Genomic DNA, 23563 nt, shown 5'->3' with positions numbered 1-23563 from the left:
CACATTCGCATAAGACATGAATCAGTTAGACACTTAATAAAGAATGGAGTGCTCTCTTTAGAGTATGTGAAGTCGGAAATGAACCTAGCAGATCCGCTTACCAAAGGGTTAAGTCGGAAGCTGGTCCTAGATTCGTCGAGGGGATGGGTCTCAAGCCCATTGGTTGAGGAATTCATGGTGGATACCCAACTTAGTTATCTAAGTTCCATGTGGTCAAACGAAACCATGGAAAGACTCATAGTGCACATTCCTACTGCCTATCCCTATGACGAATAATGTGCATGCCCAGGATGAACTTAAGTGCTCTTAATAAATTCATAGTCCAGGCTTTGGATGGTCGCTTATCCCTCCAAATGTAAGGGCTTTTAGAGGATGTAGGGGATGAAAAAGTCACCCTTTGAATCATAAAGGGAAAATCTGTAGGAAAGAATTGTGCTTCCCATACTAACTTTTTTTAGGCAAGATACCAAAATATATAGTCAATATGTTGTCAAATACAGGACAACTTAATGGGTTTAACATGTCCGATTATAAACATAGTAATACAAAGATCAATTGCCACATATCATCACATTATTTGTTAAAAACGTCATTTAGGCTGATTGTACGGTTTATTTGTGACTCTCAGTGATCTAACCACAAAATTTATCCCATAAAATTTTCAAAAGAAAATGAATTTTACTCAAAAATTGATTTTTTTTAGCGGGATTAAGAAGAAAATAAGTCTTTGGTTCAATCTCTCTTTTACATTTCCTTCATTGAAACAAGAAAGAAAGGCAGACAAACTTTGTAAGGTCCTTACCATTTGTTTAATTACAAAGTTCTCTGCATTGTTATATATATTTATTCAATTTTTGTATGACAATTTTGTTTCAGGGTAGCCATGATTTTGTTGTATACAATCATAATCGGGCTCAAATGATCAACGTAAACGTAGCTTGTCGATCGTAACATACACAAAAGGTTGCACACAATGAGCAAAGAGCAAAGCGGTGTTCTAAAGGCATGGGAGGCCACCATGCGCAAAACACACGCTGCAAAGAAGCGTGCAAACAGCATTTTCGGGACCATAACGTTGGCCAACGCGGTGGAAGAAGATCTCGAAAATCGCGGCATATCCGGGGAGCCCTACTTAGTAGAGAAAATCCTACCCAATGGTGATTATTATACCGGGCAGTGGTACGGCAATTTCCCCGAGGGACAAGGGAAATACCTATGGAACGATGGGTGCATATACTTAGGAGAGTGGCACAAAGGCAAAACTACGGGGAAAGGAAGATTTAGTTGGCCGTCTGGTGCTACATACGAAGGGGAGTTTAAAAATGGATATATTAATGGGATTGGTATATATACTGGACCTAGTGGGGATACATACAAGGGGCAATGGGCTATGAACTTTAAACATGGTCATGGCATGAGGTTTTTTCCGAACGGAGACTGGTACGACGGCGAATGGCATCGAGGTTTGCAAGAAGGACTCGGCAAATACCAATGGCAAAACGATAGCCATTACATAGGAGAGTGGAAGAATGGTTTGATTTGTGGCAATGGCACCTTTGTGTGGGGCAATGGGAACAAATATGATGGACATTGGGAAGAGGGTTTGCCGAAGGGAAATGGGACTTATTATTGGCCTGATGGGAGTTATTACGTGGGGAATTGGAGTAATGATCCTGAAGAACACAATGGGACGTATTATCCTTCGGAGTCATCCCCGGCTGCAACTACTGACTGGGATCCTCAGTCGGTATATGCCGAGTTGGCTGATTGTAAGATTTGCCCCAGGGAGAATGTTTCGATTATGCCGTCCCAGAAAGTGTTGGCATGGTACACGGCGAATACAGATGACAATTTGAGGCAGTTGCCGGTCGATGGAAAGGGAAGCGTCGGGATGGAAAGGCCGGATAAAATGCACATGTGGGAGAGTGATGATGATAGTAACGATTGTCTGGAACCGAGGCGAGAATCAGATTCTGATATCTCATGTATTCAACATCAACATGATGATACAAATCCTAAGTTTAACCCTGATCTGCCACTGAAATTGCCCAAAATTGGGAAAAAACCAGGAGAAACTATATCTAAAGGGCACAAGAACTATGAACTTATGCTCAATCTACAACTGGGAATCAGGTTCCGTTCTCTATATTTTTTGTATTTTTTTTATATTTTTAACTTGTCCTTTTTTTATCATCAATTAACTTTCTAACAACTTAAATATCAAATTGTACATGATAGGACTAGAATCTTATTCATATTCAATTAGGAAAACTAGTTTTGATAATTACATTTAGTTTTCCTTGACTCCAATTAGTTTTATAGGATATGCCTAAAATAGACTTAAAATTTAAGGGAACCTCTATTAGCTAGGTGAAAACACATGGTTTGGCATGTGATTCGAACTCGACACAACTCTTTTTGGCCGGGCTTTTTTTTAAATATTTGAGTTTAGATCAACTTGAATTTAAGTTTATGGTGAAAAGTGTTTGACATGATCCGAAAAATAATATAATTATATATTTAAGGATCATTGCAATAATATCACTCCTTATATGAATTTATTTCAAGTAGACTCCTATTTTATTAAATAAAATTAAGAATTTTATATTTATATTCAGGTTAGATTTTCGATCAAGTAAAATGACCCTAAACCCAAAACGAATTAAAATCAGATAAAAGGTATATTTTTATCAGGTTGGCCGAAAGTCCAACCCAACTCGATTCATGTCCATCCTATGAAAACTTGTCAGCAAGAGTAGTGTAATGTGATTAGAGTTCTCATCTATACGGTTGATCCCATTTTTTATACTTTATTTTTTCAGTTAAACACCTATATTAGTAATGAATTATTCTTTATATTTCTTAAAGATGTCATCCAATAAAATGGTGTTATAAAAGTGACATCAATGATTAAATAAAGTGTTGTTGTCTTTAGATATATTGAATTTGAGTAGTTATATATGTAGAGTGTTTGTGCATTGTCAATGATTAAGAAAAATTATGAACAAATATCATCATGTAATCATCCGGCTATTAAAAAAATTAAAAATAAAATTAGTGTTGTACAAGTATAATCTTCCTATTTATTCTTTGTGGTGAAGGAAATATTAAGTTCATATGTGAATAAAATGTTACTAGTTCTAAATAAATCTAAATTATAAACACACGTGAAGAATATCCTTATTCTTCCAATGCAATAATCATACATGAAATCACTCTATGCTTTATTATCAACTTTGTTTTCTTTCTAAAATTGCATAAAATCTCTATGGTAATTATATGCTTTATGAGAGATTAAACAGGCATTCTGTGGGAAGGCCTGCTCCAGCGACATCTCTTGATCTAAAGGCAGCAGCATTTGACCCCAAGGAGAAATTTTGGACTAGGTTTCCTACAGAAGGCAGCAAGTACACTCCTCCACATCAATCTTGTGAATTTAAATGGAAGGATTATTGTCCAGTAGTTTTTAGGTAAGGCATATATTATATGTTCATTCATTTGCTATTATTTTTTTTTGGTAAAGTATACAAATGGTCTCAATTACAGTATGTTATTTTGTTGAGTACCCTAACTATTAAAAGTTACAAAATGGTCCTCTGATTATAGCGTATTGTTTTGTTGAGTCACTAGACAATTAAAAGTTGCAAAATGCTCACCGACTATTCATATGTTCCAAACCCGTCATTTTTCATTAAAAAAATTACGGTCGTCTAAGCTGGATGTTAACATGCTAACTGAGATGTGATAAAAGTTGGTCTTAGAACTGTTTGAGTTGTATAGTCATTTAAGATTCTAGTATCAGATTTTATCACATCCAGCCAACATGTTAACTTCTAGCTTAGAGGACCTTTAATATTTTAATAGAAAAAGATGAGTTTGAAACATATAAATAGTCAAGTCATTATTTTGTAATTTTTAATAGTCGGAGACTCAACAAAGCAATGACATATAATCAGGTAATCATTTTGTAACTTTTAATAATCGGTGAACATAACAAAGCAACATCCTATAATTAGAGAGCATACTTTACCCTATTGGTTTCATGCTTACATGGTTTGGTAGTAACTTTAAATCATGATATGTATAAAGGGCTTTGAGGAAGTTGTTCAAGGTAGACCCTGCAGATTACATGATATCAATATGTGGGAATGGTGCACTTAGAGAACTATCTTCCCCTGGTAAAAGTGGTAGCTTTTTTTACTTGACGGAGGATGATCGATACATGATAAAGACAATGAAGAAGTCAGAAGTGAAAGTAAGTTTTGTAATTCCACACCCATTAAATATAGTTTCATGATCTTTTAAATTAGACGAGACGGATTGCGAATCATCCGAGTTCGATTCAATCAAAGCTCGATTAAAATTCGAATCAAATGGATTCGAATTGAGTTTTTAATGAGCCGAAGCGAGCTATTTGCTACTTACCTCAAGTTTTTAACAAGCCGAAGCGAGTTATTTAATAGTCAACTCAAAAAATAATATATTATTTTTTATTTTAAAATTAAACTATTAATAATATTAACATTTATATGTTATTTTAAAAAATAAATTTCATGTACTTAAGGTTCAAGTTCGAGTTCGTGTTCGAGCTTGAACCGATCTTGAATTTGAGCTTAAATCAGGAAAAGTCTAAGAATGTTTTTAGTTCAAGTTGTTTTTGAGCTCGAGTCGAACTTTAATTTTTTATTTCGTGTCTAACTTTACAATTTTAAGCTCACGAACTTTCAAGTTGAGTCGAGCTTCAATTTTTTATTTCTAGTACAAATCGAGTTTGACAGTTTTAAACTTGTGAGCTTTCGAGTCGAGTTCAGCAATATTCAAACTCGACTCGGTTCGTTTACAATCCTAGTTTCAGAGTAATGTTGATTATTGCAAGCTCCATCATGTTACTAACTACTCTTGATTTCTTCTATAGGTGTTTATAAGGATGCTTTTTGCATATTATAACCATGTTCGAAACTTTGAGAACACACTGGTGATTAAATATTATGGCTTGCATTGCGTGAAGTTAACAGGGCCCATTCAAAGAAAGGTCAGTGAATATCATTTCATACAATCCAATTTATGTTGAGTGTTTTAAAGGATGAAATTGATAAATTCAGGTACGATTCATTATTATGGGAAACCTTTTACGCTCCGAGTTTACAATTCATAGACGCTTTGATTTGAAAGGATCTTCTCTCGGACGCATAACAGATAAGCCTGAGTCTGAGATCGACACCACTGCCATTCTTAAGGACCTTGATTTGAATTTCATATTCAAACTCGAAAAAACTTGGTTTGACGAGTTTTGCTGGTAAAAGGCACTTCTTTTTGTTTTCTATTTTAATTTTTTTATAAACTAGACGTTTAATACTTCAAATATCATTCTTGTTCTGTTGTTTTTACTCAACAATGTATGACTTTTAATGAAGCAAAATGGTCATACAAGATTACATTATGTCTTATTATAAAAAACCTTCTAATTAGAAAAGAAAGAAAGCACATAATAATGATCAAGGTTACAGAAGAGACACATATATAAACATATTCTCACAATACATACATCCTTTGAGATCCACCTCTCCAATTATTCAAAATGCAACAATCATCCAATTTTTATTCTATTTTGATCATCAAATTATTTTTTTGTTTCAAAATCATACCTTATGTTACGTTTTGGTTTTATTTTTTCATTCACAGTTAAAAATTAACGGTGATGTTGATGTGTCATCATAAGGTAATGTCACATCATCTTTGATTTTTTTTTAAATGCAATAATTCTGTTAATTTTCTAAAAACGTGTGACCAAAATGAAACCAAAACGTAACGTTATGTATGGTCTTTTTAAAAAATAACAGTTGAGCGATCAAAATACAACAAAAGTGATAGTTAGAGTACTAAATGTATAGTTTACCCTAATGTTTTCTACTAGCTTCACCCTAAAGCAATAATATTATATAGCACCTAATTCTGGTTATGATTTTTGTTAATACATCATGTTCCATGAATCAAAAACTAGTTTGTCATTGGCTTTAATCATTTTTCATCAACTGCATTGAATATTTCTATGTTTTTTACTAACAGGCAAATAGATAGGGATTGTGAGTTTCTAGAAACGGAGAGGACCATGGACTACAGTCTTCTGGTGGGCATTCACTTCAAAGAAATAACATCGAACGGAGAAATAATTCCTTGCGGAAGCCAACCTTCATCTGGTTATCTTTTATTTTTCTTGACGTTTCCTTTTTCATTTCATAAGGTTAATTAAGTGCAAGCTTCTCCACTCCAAGTTTTTTCTTTCGATTCACAAGTTCCATTGTTTACCATTGCAGGAAATAATGCGATTGAATCAACTTCACCCGATACGGAGGAGAATATGCTAGACACTAAGAGGTAAATAGTCTCGTCTCTCTATATTTATTCTAGGTTTTCTGTCTCACTCATGATATAGATAAGCTCATGTATAATCATGATCTATTTCATAATACAATGCCTAAATTGTCTAATCTTATACTTAAGTAGAACCCATCAACTAGTCTTAGTGGTTAAAGGGAGTGTTGTTCTCTCGAGAGATAATGGGTTCAAACAATTGCATTTACGAGTGTGTCTCCATTGTCGATGACTATGAAAGATTATGAACAAATACTATCTTATAATCACCCTCGATTATTAGAAAAAAATTGACACTTAAGCACGTTTGAACCTATATCTTCCTATATGTTATAACAATAATGGTGTAAACCTAATCGAAACCTAGTCGCAATGTACAATCACAATTTTTTCAATAGTTTGGGTTGATTACAAATGTAATATTTGTTTATAATCTCTCTTAGTCATTGACAACACACCCTGCAGACATAACTGCTTGAACTCGAAACCTCTAGGGAGAACAATATTCTCTTTAACCTAAGATGACTTGATGGATTCTTTTCACATCAAATTTCTTCATAGCCAATTTAGTTAAACTAAATAAATTATCTATTAGCATGCACATGATTATTAGCAAGCAAAAGGTTCCCCTAAGATGGAAAGGAGTGTATTAAGAACCAAATGAGCGCAGTATTGCAGGTGGGCAGGGATGAACAAGGGGTGAATTCGTTTCCAAAATTTTTTAAATTTTTATATATTTTAGATTTTTTTATAAATTTATTTCTCTTTAAAATTTTATAAATTTGTCCCTAACATGAGATCTTACGTCTGTTCATGCAGCTGGGGTGGCATCAAGTTGGGTACAAACATGCCAGCAAGAGTAGAAAGAACTATAAGAAAACCCGAGTCTGTATTTCAGTTGGTAGGAGAACAAACGGGGGAATGCTACGAGGTGATAATGTTCTTTGGAATCATTGACATACTTCAAGATTATGACATTACCAAGAGGCTCGAGCATGCATATAAATCCATTCAATACGACCCAACTTCCATATCGGCTGTGGATCCAAAGCAGTACTCTAAGCGATTCCGTGATTTCATATTTAAAGTCTTTTGTGAAGATATTTGAAACAAGTTTTTGTCTTTGATGAGGGTCCAGGAGTGTGTAGATGGAGCTAGATTTAATATTTTTTATGGGATATGCCCCAATTATATCATTTTTTGTTGTAGCCATTGTTATCAATACTTGTAAATAAATTTAGAACCAATTAATGGTGTTTGAATTATTTGTCCACCCTTCATTTATTCATTGGATTCAATTAAGAGAGTGTCACGCATTTACATGAACATGTAGAATACTATTAACAGAAAAGAGTGGTTAAAGTTTATTACAAGTCTTTGTATTATATTAAAATGTTCATTTTAATCCTTCTTTATAAAATGAGAATTGTGGTCGATGTACATTTGAAAAAGTTAATTTTTTTTGTTGAAGTTATTAAAGTCGTAGTTAGTTTATTTGAATATTTTGGTTTAATCACTCTTTATATTATTGTCACTTTTTAAATGGAACAAACTAACATCTCGAAAAATCATCTATGTCCATTTCGATGGTGTGTAAATAAGAACGAAATATGATAGAGTTGACATTATTCATTAATAAATGTTTAAATATGACTGGATTCTTTTTCAAAAAATTGGAAATTATATATATTTAATATTTTAAATATGTTGAAAACAATAATAAATATATATTTTTTAAAATTTTAATAAAAATTTTCAGTTAGAATTTTATTCTCTTTAAATCTAGAAATTCTAATTAAATTCTTGTTTTTATTATTATTTATTATTTTATTTGTTTTTAATAAATTTTACATAAAATTAATTAGATATATATAGAATTAGTCAAGGATTCATAATTTTGTTTTCTGTTTTTTGACTTTTATGTGTCTTGGCAACATTGCAAATTAATTTGGTGTCTCAACTTTTGCATTTTTTATAGGTTGGAATTGGTTTCCGTTATGTACTTATCGATCCTTCGTACAAAGAGATCGATCTTTTTCAACACAGTAGCCAAAAGGATCGGTCCAATTTTTCTAGGGATCAATCTTTTCTATAGGTTCATGCAAAATTAGACCACTAATTCAACTCCTAATTGTTTCTAATATTAAATATCATACATAAATAGGGATGAGAATTTAACTTGAAATCGATGGACTTTGACCCGATCCAATCTAATAGGGTAGGATTTTTATAAAATATTCAGATTTGGATCAGGTCGGGTCAGATTTTATATGTCACACCCTGAATTTTTCGATCTAATATTAATAATTTTAATTAATATATTCGAGGGACCAAATTTCTAGATTTTGGAAATCCTAAGTTATTTCGTCAGCTTCCATTTAGTTCAAGGACTTGAACCAGAATTCTCCCATCACCCTTTGACTAATAAAAAAAATAAAATTTACGCTTCATAGGATTTAAACCTACATTCTTTAGAAGCTTTAGCCTATGATATTGCCATTTATATAGGACACTATAGATGATAAGAAATATTAAAAATATCTTTTTACCTAATATAAATCATTTTTATAACCTAAGTCCACTCTATTCGTTCCAAAAAAATAATCCCCACGAAAAGCCTTTTCCCAAAACCTTTCAAATCGTTGCACCACCGTCAACCACCTTGCTCCGGCCGACCATGGAGTGCACTGTCGCGACCAACGGAATCATCGTCGCCTAATGCTCAAATCCCGACCACCGATTACCTTTGTTCATCCACCGATCGTCGTAAATTTGGGATAAAAATTGTTCATCTCAACACCATAGATCTCGGCCACCTTTTATTGGTAGGTGCCACCACCCGTATCATGAGACACATCGTTCCAATTCAATCAAATCCTAGTCAACCTCTTATCACGATCCACCGTTGTTCGCCATGGAGAACAACTAGAAGCTTCGCTGGAAAACCTTTCCTTGTAGTTGTTTTCGTCGTTTTCGAGAACTTCAACATCTATTCACCAAACCATATTCACCATCGAGATCATCATTTTGTTTTGAACAAAAACTTATTGGGTTGTCGCCTCATCTTCGCTCTGTCGCCATTAGGTAAGCATTCTGATTCTTTTTCCGTTCATATCTTTTTGGTTTTAGCATGATCTCGAGTTTATTTTTGGTGATTGTTGTATCTGGTGTAATCAAATGGTCATTACCCCTTGTTCACAATTGCACATGTCACCACGCATCGTCCCTACGTGTGGGGCTTCTCCTCCAACCAAGGCTTTTTTAGAAATAGTCTAGTGTGAATAGACCAAGTCAAATCGATCTGAATTGGGTTAGCCTAAACCGACTGAACTAATCGAACTGATAGAATTGAATCATTGACTTGATTGTTGACATGACCTATTGACTTTGACTTTGACTTTTACCATTGTTGACCATTAACTTTGACTAAAAAGTTACCTTTTTTCTCTAAAAGTTATATATTATGTTTTTTGAAATTCTGAGTTCGAATTTGAAGTTTGTTTAGCCAAATTCTAACTTGAAAGCCTCCAAATCGAGCCTTGAACCCGAGCATGCATATTTATTTAAATAGTTTATTTGAACGTATTTGAAGTTGGACTGAGAACTGACTTATGATGTTATTTAATTAATGTACTTGTGAACCTCTAGATCTGGTCGTTCACGTGAGCCCGTGATTACCCGTATGGTTTGGTAAACCTTTTTAATATTTTGTTTGGAATATCACTCATGTAGTGTCACACCCTAATTTAATTTGGGTTTCTAATTTGATATTAATTAATTAATTTTAGGGACTAATTCATAAGATTTCAAGGATTTTATGATAGCCTTTGAAATTCTTGAAATTTCAGGGACCTAACCATGAATTATACCATCTCACCTTTGTAGAGAAAAAAATGGATTAGGTGAGGCTTGCAAGCCTTGAAATTGTAACCTAGGGTATGGTCAACCATGCCCTACCAACTGAGCTAGGTCACTATTAGTGTTTATTTTATTAAAAATAAATGTTATAGTTATTTAGTTGGGATTTTAAATCCTCAAATCTTCCCCCATTTCAATTTTAATAAAATCCCAAAAATCCCCAAATTATCAAACCCTTCCCTGATCTTGTTCACCACCGATTATCATCACCCCAGCTGTTGTGACGTGCTTTATCCCTACCAATGTGTTCACCATCTAGTCACAACCAAATTCCGACCACCCTCTTTCCGAGTAGGCATGTCGTTCACTGTGAATCAACGATCGAAGCTTCGTCGGGGCCGAAGCAAGTTGTCGTGATGTTTTGTGATTTCTTGTCGTTTCTACCACTGTCGTACCACACCTCCCTCGTCATTGAGTTCCCCACCCAATTTCGACCAAAACCCAACCACCATCGTCGCCTCACTATTGCATTTGCTCCATACACCATTGGTAAACTCTGATTTCTATTTCTGTTCAAATTATTTCGTGTTTTGATGATTTTTGATGATGTTTTGAATTGTTTTTGGTAAGAAAATGGATCAAGAGTAATCAACCATCTGAACCGAACCTGTTGTCACCGCTTGAATCGCCACGCACTGCCTTCACGTGTGTGCTTCATATTTCTGACGAATCTTTTAGAACCGAACTCAATTAATTCAAACCAAATTGAGTAAACTTGAACCGGTTTGGATCGCTGACCTGACTGTTAACTTTGACCATGGGTTGACTTTTACCAGAGTTTACTTTGACTAGGGTTGACTTTGACCAAAGAGTCAAATTTTTAAAAAAATCATATTTTATATTTCTAGATGTATTGAGTCTGAATTCGAAGTTTGTTTCTCCAAATTCAAACTCGATAAGCAATTTTTCAGTATTTTATCTTCTGATTCGATTTGTTTTCCCTATTAAGTTATGTTTCTAATGTAATTCATTTTGTTTTGTATAAGATATTATGGGACGTTGAATTCACTTTCGAGAGCGATCTAATAGACTTTAAATGGTTGACCGATATTGCTAAAAATTGAGGTAATACATTACTACCTTTTTTACATTCTTTATGGTACATGAAAGGTAATTTGTCGATGCATAAATAAATATGTTGGGGGAGTAATAAATATTAAGTATTCTAAACCCATATTGATTTCGGTAAAATGATGATAAATCGATTAAGACCAAAATGATTGCTATAAAATTTTAGAAGATCGGTATAAAACCTAGCCTCTGTGATTGTTTAATTAAGTAGTTAATCTCGAAACATTCATTTTCGAGTAGTGCTCGTTAAGGATTTTAATGCTGAAATTATTGGAAATGAAATGACAAAAATGTCTGTAACCCCCTAGACCCAGCCTTGGTGTTTCTACCAAAACTTGGCGGTCTAATGTCGTATACTAAATTCCTTTGTAGATTTAAAACGTAATCAAAATCCATTTCATTAAATAAAAACCCATATAACGGTATGATACAAAAATAACCATAAGAAATGTTCATACAGTAAACATATAGAGTTACCAAAGTTGGAAAACAAAATATCAATAATACAAGTATGTCAAGATAGTAGTACAACATGTGTCACTAAAATATAACAAAAAGGGGCATATAAAGATATATAGTGATGGAAAAAAGGGAGAATGGTCAATCCTCTTGATGCCAAGTCTGCTAACCTACTGTTGGACAGTATTTGAAAAGTTAAAATTTAAGAAGTGAGGTAAAAAGCTTAGTGTGCTACTTACGGTGTATAATAATGTTCAGATAAATATTTTAGTAAAAGTTAATTTATAAATCATGCTTTTAAAATATGAACACTACCCACATCTGAACACCAAAATCTGTAGGTTCCCCCGAATTGTACAGCCACATGTACACTTGATAAGGACCTTATACTGATAGCATAGGGACCTACGGTAAGGACGTACCTTATGCACAAAGCAGAGGAGCCTATGATAAGATTTTACAAGTCATAGACTAAGCCTAAGATATCATACCCCTAATTACATTAAATATGCATATGTTTGAATGGAAATGGTAATTTAGTACTTTAAAACATGAAAACATGACATATTCAAGAATCAGGTACAGAAATACAGTAACCAAAGATCATGTAAAAAACATACAGTAAATCAGATGCTAGAATTTTCATGCATGTGGTAAAACAAATATCATGAAGTAAAATTTTTAAATATCATCAGAAATCAAGAACATATCAAATAAATAGTTCAAAATAGTATTGTAACACTATCCAGAACACACGTAAATCGGTATAAGAAGTTAGGTACAGTAGCCTACTATCAGGTCTACCTATCACGATCAGCAGTAATGCTAAGTCTTGCAAATCGGAAAACTAGATCACAATCCTAAAATGATAAATAATAAATCTTATTTAAGCAATTTACATAAACCTACGAGTAACTTTCGAAGAACGTGTATCAAGTTTGTAATGCCCTAAATATCGAATTAAGGACTTTATTGAAAAGATTTAAAATTTGATTTTTATTTAACTAAATGATAAAAGATGAGAAATGATTTAGATTAGTAGTTTAGACTAAAGTGTAACAATGGATAAGTAAAAGGGCATTTTGGTCTTTTATAGGAGAATGAATTTAAAATTATTTTCTTTATTGAGTATTAAAGTAAAGAAAAGGGGAATTTAAGTGAACCAAAAGCTATCTCTCTTTTCTTCTCATTTCCCGTGGAAAAAGCCCTCCTCCATATCAAAGGTAAAGTTCTTTTTGGTTAGTGTCTTATTTCGTTTTTGGCTAGGTTTTAATGTATGGAGTATGATAGAAGCTTAAGGAATGATTAAATTAGATCAAAACTAAGATATGGATGATATATTTGAGATTGAAGAAAATGGGTTTTTGAGTGTTATGTTAGAATATGAGTTTTTACTGATGTTTGTTAGTATATTTGACTTGTCAAATATGTAAATAAGAGATTATAAACATTGTTTGGGTATAGAAACAAGTTAGAAAAAGTGGTGTGATTCTTAGATTTGAATGTTTTTGGGAGATTTTAGATGTTTTAAGAAGCTAAATGAAGGAAAGATAGTATGGATAAGTAAGGAAGAGTTTAATAGTATTGTGGGGTGTAAACATAAGGAAAGTTGACCAAATTTGGGTAAAAATCATGATGAAAAATGGAAAATTTGGGTAAGGGTATCAGTATTGATAGAACAATACCGATACTATAGGCTTAAAATTAAGGAATCAGCTGATCGGTATCGATACTGATGCAACCAGTATCAATACCAAAAGGGGAGTATCGATACTATGAGGAAGGTATCGATGCCATTGTTAAAAAAATACAAAAAGGATATCAATACCGTAATAGAGTATCGGTACCATAGTAAAGTAGTATTGATACCATGGTAGAGGTATCGATACTATGGAGCCAGAAACTGTAAGGTAGGCTGATATTGTTATGGAAAATTTAATAAATTGTACTCTTGATTATTTTTAAGTATAATTGTTAGGAAATATACTAACAATTGATATTGTATGTATCTTTAATGGATTCTTGAGTAGATCGAAACCAAGCTCCTGAGTCAAGCAAAGCGAAAGGAAAAGGTAAAGTACTTGAGTAATCAGCTTTACGTTTGGATACAATAGCTAGGCAATCCAGGTGAGTGCATTTAATTGTTTAACTATATGTTATACTAGTTATAGATGTATGACTGGTTAATATATGTGTGCGATGATTACCAAATAGGCACTAAGTGTGCAATTCACGGAATTCATCATATGTTGATGAACAATCATTTCGACACTAAGTGTGCAATTCACGGAATTCATCATATGTTGATGAATAACCGTTTCGGCACTAAGTGTACAATTCACAGAATTCATCTTATGTTGATGAATAACTGTTTCGGCACTAAGTGTTCAATTCACGGAATTCATCATATGTTGATGAATAACTGTTTCGGCACTAAGTGTGCAATTCACGGAATTCATTATATGTTGATGAATAACCGTTTCAGCACTAAGTGTGCAATTCATGGAATTCATCATATGTTGATGAATAACCGTTTCTGCACTATGTGTGCAAACCAAGGAATTTATAATATGTTTATGAATGATCGTATGGGCACTACGGGTGCATTGCAAAGAAATGATAATAACTTGAAAATAATGAATTGGTATTTGATCGATATGAAATAATGATATAATGATTTCATTATATAATTAGTTTTGCCTCACTAAGTAATACTTAATGTGTGTTTATTTCACGTGTAGGTTTTAATACAAGCTGAGTAAGGAGATCATCGAACATCAAAACAAGTGTCGCCTCGTCAGTAATAGTATGACATTCATGTCTACTTTTGATGTATTTTAGTTGGCATGTAATAGATTTAGCAAAAACACTCTAAAAAGCATTGGATTTATTATGATGTAAAACGGTTAAGTATTTGTACATTTCTTTTTGTTCATCTATTTAAGTAATGCCTATTTATTATTAGTAAATTAAAATGTTTTTAAAAACAAAAAAATTAGTTTTCAAATGAGGAACTGCTTTTAAAAGTGATGTGACATCTGTATCTCTTGTACATAAAGGTATACGGGAGATGAGTGTTATATTTATTGGTTTCAGAGCTACAGGTTTAGCCGATTCTTGGTCGAAATTGACTGTATTTTGACGTAAAAGGAGTTTGCATACCACTAAGATGTCAAGATTACTGGTAGGGTATAGAAAGAATATGATAGATGTCTCTCCTTACTAGCATAAGTATTATCTTTATGTATGTTATACTAGATGTTGAATTCTATGAATTCGAGAAGAGTGGCTGGACGAGAGAATAAAGATGGATCGGGTAGTGAAAGTTATGAAGAGAATAGTGAACATCTGATTTCGTCTAAGAATGCAAGCGCACTGGCACCTCAGGGTATGCCTGCTCTGGAGTTTGGAGCTTTTATGCAAGCTTTCGATGCTATCTTGATAAGGTTTCAACCTCCTCCACCTCCCTCTGCTCCTCTAGCACTACAAATGTTAATCCCTAAGGAGTTAAGAAGTTTAGGAGCTCCTGAGTTCAGGGGAGAAGAAGGTGAAGGTTTGATGGACGTGGATTTATGGTTGAATGATATTATGGCGATGTTGGAAAGTTTATAGTGCTCTGATCATGAAAAATTGGTCGATGTTGTATCGTTACTCCGAGGATCAGCTAGGGTGTGGTGGATAAATACATCGATGTATGCATCACCTGAACAAGTGAATTGGTAATTCTTTCAAGATGAGTTCAAGAATAAGTATATCGGGAAGCAATTTATGAGGTCTTTGTTGTTGAAATTTCTTAACTTGAAACAAGGTGATCGAGCAGTGCATGAGTATGAATATAATAAGCTTAGCCGTTATACTACCGAGGTAGTTCCTAATGATAAAGATCGACGGGATTAGTTTATTGAAGGTTTGAGGCCTAAGTTGAAAAAGATGATGTTGGCCTTAAACTTGCCTAGCCTACAAGAAGTAATTAATAGAGCTAAGGCTATTGAAAGAGCTCAAGAGGAAACTCTAGCAGCGAACCAGAGTATACGGACGGGAAAAAGGAGTGGAATGTCTTCATCTACACATCATTCTAAGAGAGGCAATGGCTCAGGTTCCCGATATACTGACAGGGATGATTCTGTTGCATCTTCACATAAATCTTAGCAGTCCCATTCTTTTTTTTCTAGCTTAGGTAGAGCTTATGGAGATAGAGTTAATCCATGTCAGACATGTGGCAGATTTCATCGGGGAGTATGTAGAGTGCTCTTTGGCGCTTGTTTTATTTGTGGAGAAACGGGTCATTATGCTCAAAGTTGTCCACATAGATATGGGGATAGATAAGTGCAAACTGAGAGATCAGTAACAACACCTGGTAGAAGCAGAAGAAGAGAAAGATCAGGTAGTCAATCTGAGGCTAGTCAATGACAAGAGACTCGGGGAGTAGCTCGAATTTATAATATAAAGACCAATGAAGGTCGAGATGATCTGGAGATCATAACAGGTACATTCCATATTTTTGATGAGCCTGTTTTGTTCTAGTTGACTCTGGTTCTACGCACTCTTATATTAGTACACAATTGGTTAGAACTAGAGGAAATCCTTTAGAACCAATTTCTAGTGGAATGATAGCGGTAAACCCTATGGATCATAGTGCAAGGATCTCATGGGTGTGTAAAAAATGTCCAATTAAGATTCAAGGGGTTGTATTCTCGGCAAACTTGATGGAGTTTCCCTTTGATGAGTTTGAAATCATTTTGGGCATGGATTGGTTGTCTCCACATCATGGATGGGTGGATTGTCATAGGAAATGGTTATTTTTGAAGGATTTGGAAGGTTCTGAAATAGTATTGATGTCAAAGGGATGCATAGTCTTTCTAATTAATGTAATAGACACATTAAATGATATTCCAATAGTTAAAGAGTTTCTAAAGGTGTTTCTAGAGGATTTATTGGGTTAACCTCTAGATCAGGAAGTCGAATTCAGAATTGAGGTTTACCCGGGTACCGAACCAGTTTCTATGGCTCCGTATCGAATGGCTCCAATGGAGTTAAGGGAATTAAAAGCACAGTTGAAAAACCTACTTGATAAAGGATTTATCAAACCCAGTGTTTCTCCTTGGGGAGCACCTGTGCTATTTGTGAAAAATAAGGACGAGTCTATGCGGTTATGTATTGATTACCGTCAGTTAAATAAAGTAATGATAAAGAACAAGTATCCTCTTCCGAGGATTAACGACCTGTTTAATCAATTGAAAGGTGAAGCAGTGTTCTCCAAGATAGATCTGAGGTCGGGATACCATCAGTTTAAGATTGAGAAGGATGATATTCCAAAGATAGCTTTTCAGACTCGATACGGATACTACAAATTCGTGGTAATGCCATTTAGATTGACTAACGCTCCAGTATCACTTATGGACTTAATGAACAGAGTATTCTAACCTTACTTGGATCAATTCGTTATGGTATTTATAGATGATATATTAGTGTACTCCAAGTCAAGGGAAGAACACGATGCTCATCTTCGAGTGGTTCTTCAGATGCTTCGTGATAAGAAGTTGTATGCGAAATTGTCCAAATACGAATTTTGGTTTACTGATAGTGCTTTCCTTGGTCATATAGTCTCTGCAGAAGGCGTATGAGTAGATCCCAAAAAGATTCAAGCTATAGTGGATTGGTAACCCCCAAAGAATGTTTATGAAGTTCAGAGTTTCTTGGGACTTGCTGGTCATTATAGGCGATTTGTAAAGAATTTCTCAATGTTAGCTTTGCCTCCAACTAAGTTGTTATGGAAGGATGTGCCTTTTTTTTGGATTGAAAATGCTAAGAAAGTTCTGAAATGTTAAAGAGAATAGTAACCGAGGCCCCATTTCTTGTGCAACCGGAGTCAGGTAAAGATTATGTTGTCTTTAGTGATGCATTCTATAATGGGTTGGGATGTTTGCTGATGAAAGAAGGGAAAGTGATGGCTTATGCCTCAAGACAGCTGGAGAATCATGAGAAAAATTACCCAACGCATGATTTCAAATTGGCAACAGTAGTGTTTACTTTGAAACTTTTGGCGCCATTATCTGTACGGTTAGCGTTGCCATGTGTAAACAGATCATAAAAGTCTAAAGTACTTGTTGACTCATGAAGAGCTGAATTTGAGATAGACAAGATGGATTGAGCTCTTAAAATATTATGATTTGGTTATTGACTATCATCTGGGAAAGGCTAATGTGGTAGTCGATGCGCTCAGTCGAAAGACTTTTGCAGCTTTAAGGGCTTTGGATGCACGTATGTCTTTGAAGGAAGATGGTGCTTTTATTGCTAAATTAAAGTTAAATTCTATGTTCTTGGATCGGGTAAAAGAGATGTAAAGTAGAGATGAGAAATGCTTGATGAGGTTGGCACAAGTTAAAGAATAAGAGGCCAAAGATTTTAAAATGAGGGATAATAGATGTTTATATTACTGTGGAAGACTTTGCATTCCCGATGATAATGAATTAAGGAAAGATATTCTTTGTGAGGCACATTATATCCCTTTGACGATTCACCCAGGTGGAAATAAGATTTATCATGATTTGAAAAGTTGTTACTGGTGGCCTAGTATGAAAAGAGCTGTTACGGAGTTTGTGTCAAAATGTTTAACATTTCAGCAAGTGAAAGCAGAACATCAAGTGCCTTCTAGATTGCTACAACCGATAACCATCCCTGAGTGGAAGTGAGAGTGAGTTACTATGGATTTTGTTTCAGGGCTACCTTTGTCACCAGGTAAAAAGGACTCGATCGGGGTAATAGTGGACAGATTGACCAAGACAGCTCATTTTATTCCAGTTAGAGTAGAGTATTCAATGGATAAGTATGTGGAGTTGTATATGAAAGAGATAGTTAGACTGCATGGAGTATCGATATTGATAATGTCTGATCGAGACCCAAGGTTTACTTCAAGGTTCTGGAAGTATTTGCATAAGGCATTGGGTACTCGATTGAACTTCAACACAGCTTTTCATCCGCAGACAGATGGGTAGTCAGAACGAGCTATACATATACTAGAGGATATACTAAGGGCATGTGTGATTGAGTTTAAAAGATCATGGGAAGGGTATTTGCCTTCAGCGGAATTTACTTATAATAATAGTTATCAATCAGTATTAAGATGACCCTGTATAAAACTTTGTGTGGGAGGAAGTGTAGAACACTATTAAATTATTCTGAACTAAAAGATCGAGATCCAGTTGGGCTGGATTTGATGAAAGAAATGGAGGAAAAAGTGAAAATTATCCAGAGCAATCTAAAGATAGTCTCCGATCTCTATAAGTCTTATGTCGATTTGAAAAGAAAGGAAATTGGATTTCAAGTGGGGGAGAAAGTATTTCTGAAGGTATCACCTTGGAAGAAGATATTACGTTTTGGGAGAAAAGGAAAGCTGAGTCCGAGATTCATTGGACCTTATGAGATCTTAAAAAGGGTCGGACCAGTAGCTTATCAGTTAGCTTTGCCTCCGGATATGGACAAGATCCACAATTGTTTTTACGTATCGATGCTTAGGAGTTACAGATCAGATCCACCCCATATTATCACTCCTGAAGAAATAAAGATCTGATCATTTTTAACTTATGAGGAGGAACCAATGTGGATCTTGGCTAAGGAAACCAATTAATCAAGTAACAAAAGGATTTCGTTGGTTAAAGCACTTTGGTAGAATCATAAGGTAGAAGAAGCTACTTAAGAAATAGATGAGGACATGAGGAAGCAGTTTCCACACCTCTTCATTTCATGTACTTCTTTAAATTCGATGACAAATTTTCTTAAGGGGGAGAATCGTAATGCCCCAAATATTAAATTAGGGACTTTATTGAAAATATTTAAAATTTGAGGATTTATATGACTAAATGATAAAAGATGAGAAATTATTTAGATTAGTGGTTTAGACTAAAGTGTAACAATGGATAAGTAAAAAGGCATTTCGGTCTTTTATAGGAGAATGAATTTAAAATTCATTTTCTTTAGTGAGTATTAAAGTAAAGAAAATAGGAATTTAAGTGAACCAAAAGCTATCTCTCTTTTCTTCTCCTTTCCCGTGAAAAAAGCCCTCAACCAGAGCAAAGGTAAAGTTCTATTTGGTTAGTTTCTTCTTTCGTTTTGGCTGGTTTTAATGTATGGAGTATGATAGAAGCTTAAGGAATGATTAAATGGGATCAAAACTAAGAGATGGATGAGATATTTAAGATTGAAGAAAATGGGTTTTTGAGTGTTATGTTAGAATATGAGTTTTTAATGATGTTTGTTAGTATATTTGACTTGTCAAATATGTAAATAAAAGATTAGAAGCATTGCATGGGTTTAAAATCAAGTTAGAAAAAGTGGTGTGATTCTTATATTTGAATGTTTTTGGGAGATTTTAGATGTTTTAAGAATCTAAATAAAGGAAAGTTAATAGGGATAAGTAAGGGAGAGTTTAATAGTATTGTGGGTGTAAACATAAGAAACTTTGACCAAATTTGGGTAATAATCGGGCTGAAAAAATGAAAATCTGGGTAAGGGTATCGGTACTGATAGAACAATATCGATACTATAGGCTTAAAATTAAGGAATCAGCTGATAAGTATCGATATTGATGCAAGCAGTATTGATACTATGAGGAAGATATCAATATCATTGTTAACAGAATGCAAAAATGGTATCGATACTTAATAGAGTATCGGTACCATAGTATAGCAGTATCGATACCATGGTATGGGTATCGATACTATGGATCCAGAAACTTTAAGATAGGCTGATATTGTTATGGAAAATTTAATAATATGTACTCTTGAGTATTTTTAAGTATAATTGTTAGGAAATATACTAACAATTGATATTGTATATATCTTTAATGGATGTTTGAGTATATTGAAATCAAGCTCTCGAGTCAAGCAGGCAAAGGCAAAGTACCTGAGTAATCAGCTTTGCGTTTGTATACAATAGCGAGGCAATCCAGGTGAGTGCATTTAATTGTGTAACTATATGTTATACTAGTTATAGATATATGTTTGCTTAATATATGTGTGTGGTAATTACCAAAGAGGCACTAAGTGTACAATTCATGGAATTCATCATATGTTGATGAATAACTATTTGGCACTAAGTGTGCAATTCATGGAATTCATCATATGTTGATGAATAACCATTTCGGCACTAAGTGTACAATTCACGGAATTCATCATATGTTGATGAATAATCGTTTCGACACTAAGTGTGCAATTCACGGAATTCATCATATGTTGATGAATAATCGTTTCGGCACTAAGTGTGCAATTCACGGAATTCATCATATGTTGATGAATAACTGTTTCGGTACTAAGTGTGCAATTCAAGGAATTCATCATATGTTGATGAATAACTATTTCGGCACTATGTGTACAAACCACGAAATTCATAATATGTCTATGAATGATCATATGTGCACTACGGGTACATTGCAAAGAAATGATAATAACTTGAAAATAATGAATTGGTATTTGATCGATATGAAATAATGATATAATGATTTCATTGTACGATTAGTTTTGCTTCACTAAGTAATACTTAACGTGTGTTTATTTCTCGCGTAGGTTTTAATACAAACTAAGTAAGGAGATCATCGGACATCAAAGCAAGTGTCGCCTCGTTAGTAACAGTATAACATTTATGTCTACTTTTAATGTATTTTAGTTGGCATGTAATAGATTTAGTAAAATCGCTCTGAAAAGCATTGTATTTAATATGATGTAAAACAGTTAAGTATTTGTACATATCGTTTTGTTTATCTATTTTTGTTATGCATGTTTTATTATTAGTAAATTAAAATGTTTAAAAAAAGAAACAAAATTTTTTGAGTTTTCAAATGAGAAATTGCTTTTAAAATTGTTGTGACATTTGTATCTCATGTACAGAAAGGTATACGGGAGATGGGTGTTACAGAGTTGATTTACCAAACGGGAAGCACCAGATCTAGTCGACCATCGATCAAGGGAATCATGAGTACCTTTATGAAAATATAATTTTAGATTAATTCTATAATTAAATCCCAAATAAATAAGTAAAAATGCTAAGAATACTAAGCATTTTCGATTTAACAGGTTTGATTTGGGGTTTGGATTAGAATTTGACTAAACATACCTCAAAATCGGACTCAAAACGTTGAAAAATGTTAAGAGGGAGATTTTCAAAAAAAAGTCAACGCTGGTCACTGACATTGGTTAATGGTCAATGGTCAACGATGGTAAATTGTCAACGGTTAACGGTCGGCTTGGCTTCAGTTTGGCTAGATCAGTTTGGTTTGATTTAGTTGGGCCAGTTCAATTCGGTTTAAACGTTTAGTAATAGGTTGGTTCAGATTTTAGGTTAGATGGTCAGACGAGTTAGCGGATCGAATAGGTCAATGAGTCGGATGGATCAGCGGGTCAGGTCAACTCGATTCAAAAAGATTTGCCAGGCATTGAACAAACCCCAAGCACGGTGGCGGCACATACGGTAGTTTTGGTCGTCAAAAAAGTTACAAAAATTTTCTAAAAATTAATTTAAAGGGTCTTAAGACACTTACCAAACTCGGTTCACATTGTTGAATAGCAGAGAGCTTGATAACGACTCACCAAAAACTTTTTAATGCTTACCCCTCCACACGCCAACAACAGAGGCTACAAAATGGGTATCGGTGTAGTCAAGATGATGTAAGAATCACAATGGCATGGGCGTTGTAGCAAATGGAACTACGATTGGTGGCAAAATGGAATATTAAAGTTTCCTTAAAGCAGAAGATTAAAAATAGGAAGATAGAGAAAAAGAAAGGTTTGGGGTTTTTAAAAGAAGAGTGTTATAGACTTTTGGGATTTTAAACTAAAATTTAAGGAAAATAGAAAAATCATGCCATTGGTTATTGGGCTTTTGGGGTTTCTTGATTTGAATATGAAATTAACTAAAAAATTATTTTAGTTCTCTAATTTAACTAGAATTCAAATTTAATACAAAAATAACTTTAGGAAAAAATTTATCCCCTAAATTAGGTTGTGACAACTCCCCTTTGAAAGAAAGTGTATCATCGAAATTTATCTAGTTTGAACAGATGTGAAAATTAATCTTTCATCAACTCTAATGTCTTCCAAGTAGCTTTTGCAGGACTGTGGTTGCTCTACTGAACCTTAACCATCAGAATTTATCTTTTCCGAAGAACTCTCTCGTCTTGGTCTAAAATCTGAATAGTTTTCTCCCCATAAAACAAACCAGGCCTCAAATTCATCTCATCAACCTGAATGGTGTGACTCAGATCGAAATGGTATTGCCTCAACATAGAAATATGGAAAACATCGTGAATACGACTAAGCTAGGGAGGCAACTCAAGCTAATAAACCACAGGTCTGACTATCTTCAGAATACGATACGATCTAATAAATCTTGGACACATTTACGTCCAAATCTCAGCACTTTCTTCCACGGGGATACTTTCAGAAGAAAAAAAAATTGATCCCTAACCTTAAACTCGGTATCCTTCATCCTTTGATCAACATAAGATTTTTTTCTATCAAATGTTTTTCTCAGGCAATCATGGATCAGTCTGATAATATTCTCAGTCTCTTGAACCAGCTCGAGTCCCAAAATCCTCCTATCACACAACTCAGTCCAACAGATAGGATTATGACATTTACGTTCATATAGAGCCTCATACGGTGACATGCAGATGTTATTCTGATAGTTGTTATTGTGAGCAAAAAACTCCTCCCAACTACCACGGAAGTTAGTCACACAACCATGTAGCATA

The 23563-nt window shown here is 34.2% G+C and overlaps 2 protein-coding genes across 2 annotated transcripts; both read left to right on the top strand.

Annotated features, from left to right (window-relative positions):
• The first annotated feature begins 668 nt into the window (after nucleotides 1-668).
• Nucleotides 669-6260, top strand: LOC120143192 (phosphatidylinositol 4-phosphate 5-kinase 4-like). The gene is made up of 7 exons (XM_039157576.1): nucleotides 669-789; nucleotides 877-2133; nucleotides 3303-3470; nucleotides 4090-4255; nucleotides 4916-5032; nucleotides 5103-5296; nucleotides 6067-6260. The coding sequence occupies exons 2-7, from the start codon at nucleotides 974-976 to the stop codon at nucleotides 6248-6250; spliced, it is 1989 nt and encodes a 662-aa protein (XP_039013507.1). The 5' UTR covers nucleotides 669-789; nucleotides 877-973; the 3' UTR covers nucleotides 6251-6260.
• Nucleotides 6261-6330: 70 nt separating this feature from the next.
• Nucleotides 6331-7611, top strand: LOC120143191 (phosphatidylinositol 4-phosphate 5-kinase 5-like). The gene is made up of 2 exons (XM_039157575.1): nucleotides 6331-6375; nucleotides 7192-7611. The coding sequence occupies exons 1-2, from the start codon at nucleotides 6359-6361 to the stop codon at nucleotides 7478-7480; spliced, it is 306 nt and encodes a 101-aa protein (XP_039013506.1). The 5' UTR covers nucleotides 6331-6358; the 3' UTR covers nucleotides 7481-7611.
• Nucleotides 7612-23563: the final 15952 nt, after the last annotated feature.

This window comes from Hibiscus syriacus, unplaced genomic scaffold (assembly GCF_006381635.1).
Source record: "Hibiscus syriacus cultivar Baekdansim isolate YM2019G1 unplaced genomic scaffold, ASM638163v2 tig00110839_pilon, whole genome shotgun sequence".
Taxonomy (NCBI): Eukaryota; Viridiplantae; Streptophyta; class Magnoliopsida; order Malvales; family Malvaceae; genus Hibiscus; species Hibiscus syriacus.
This window is presented reverse-complemented; position numbering and strand designations above follow the sequence as displayed.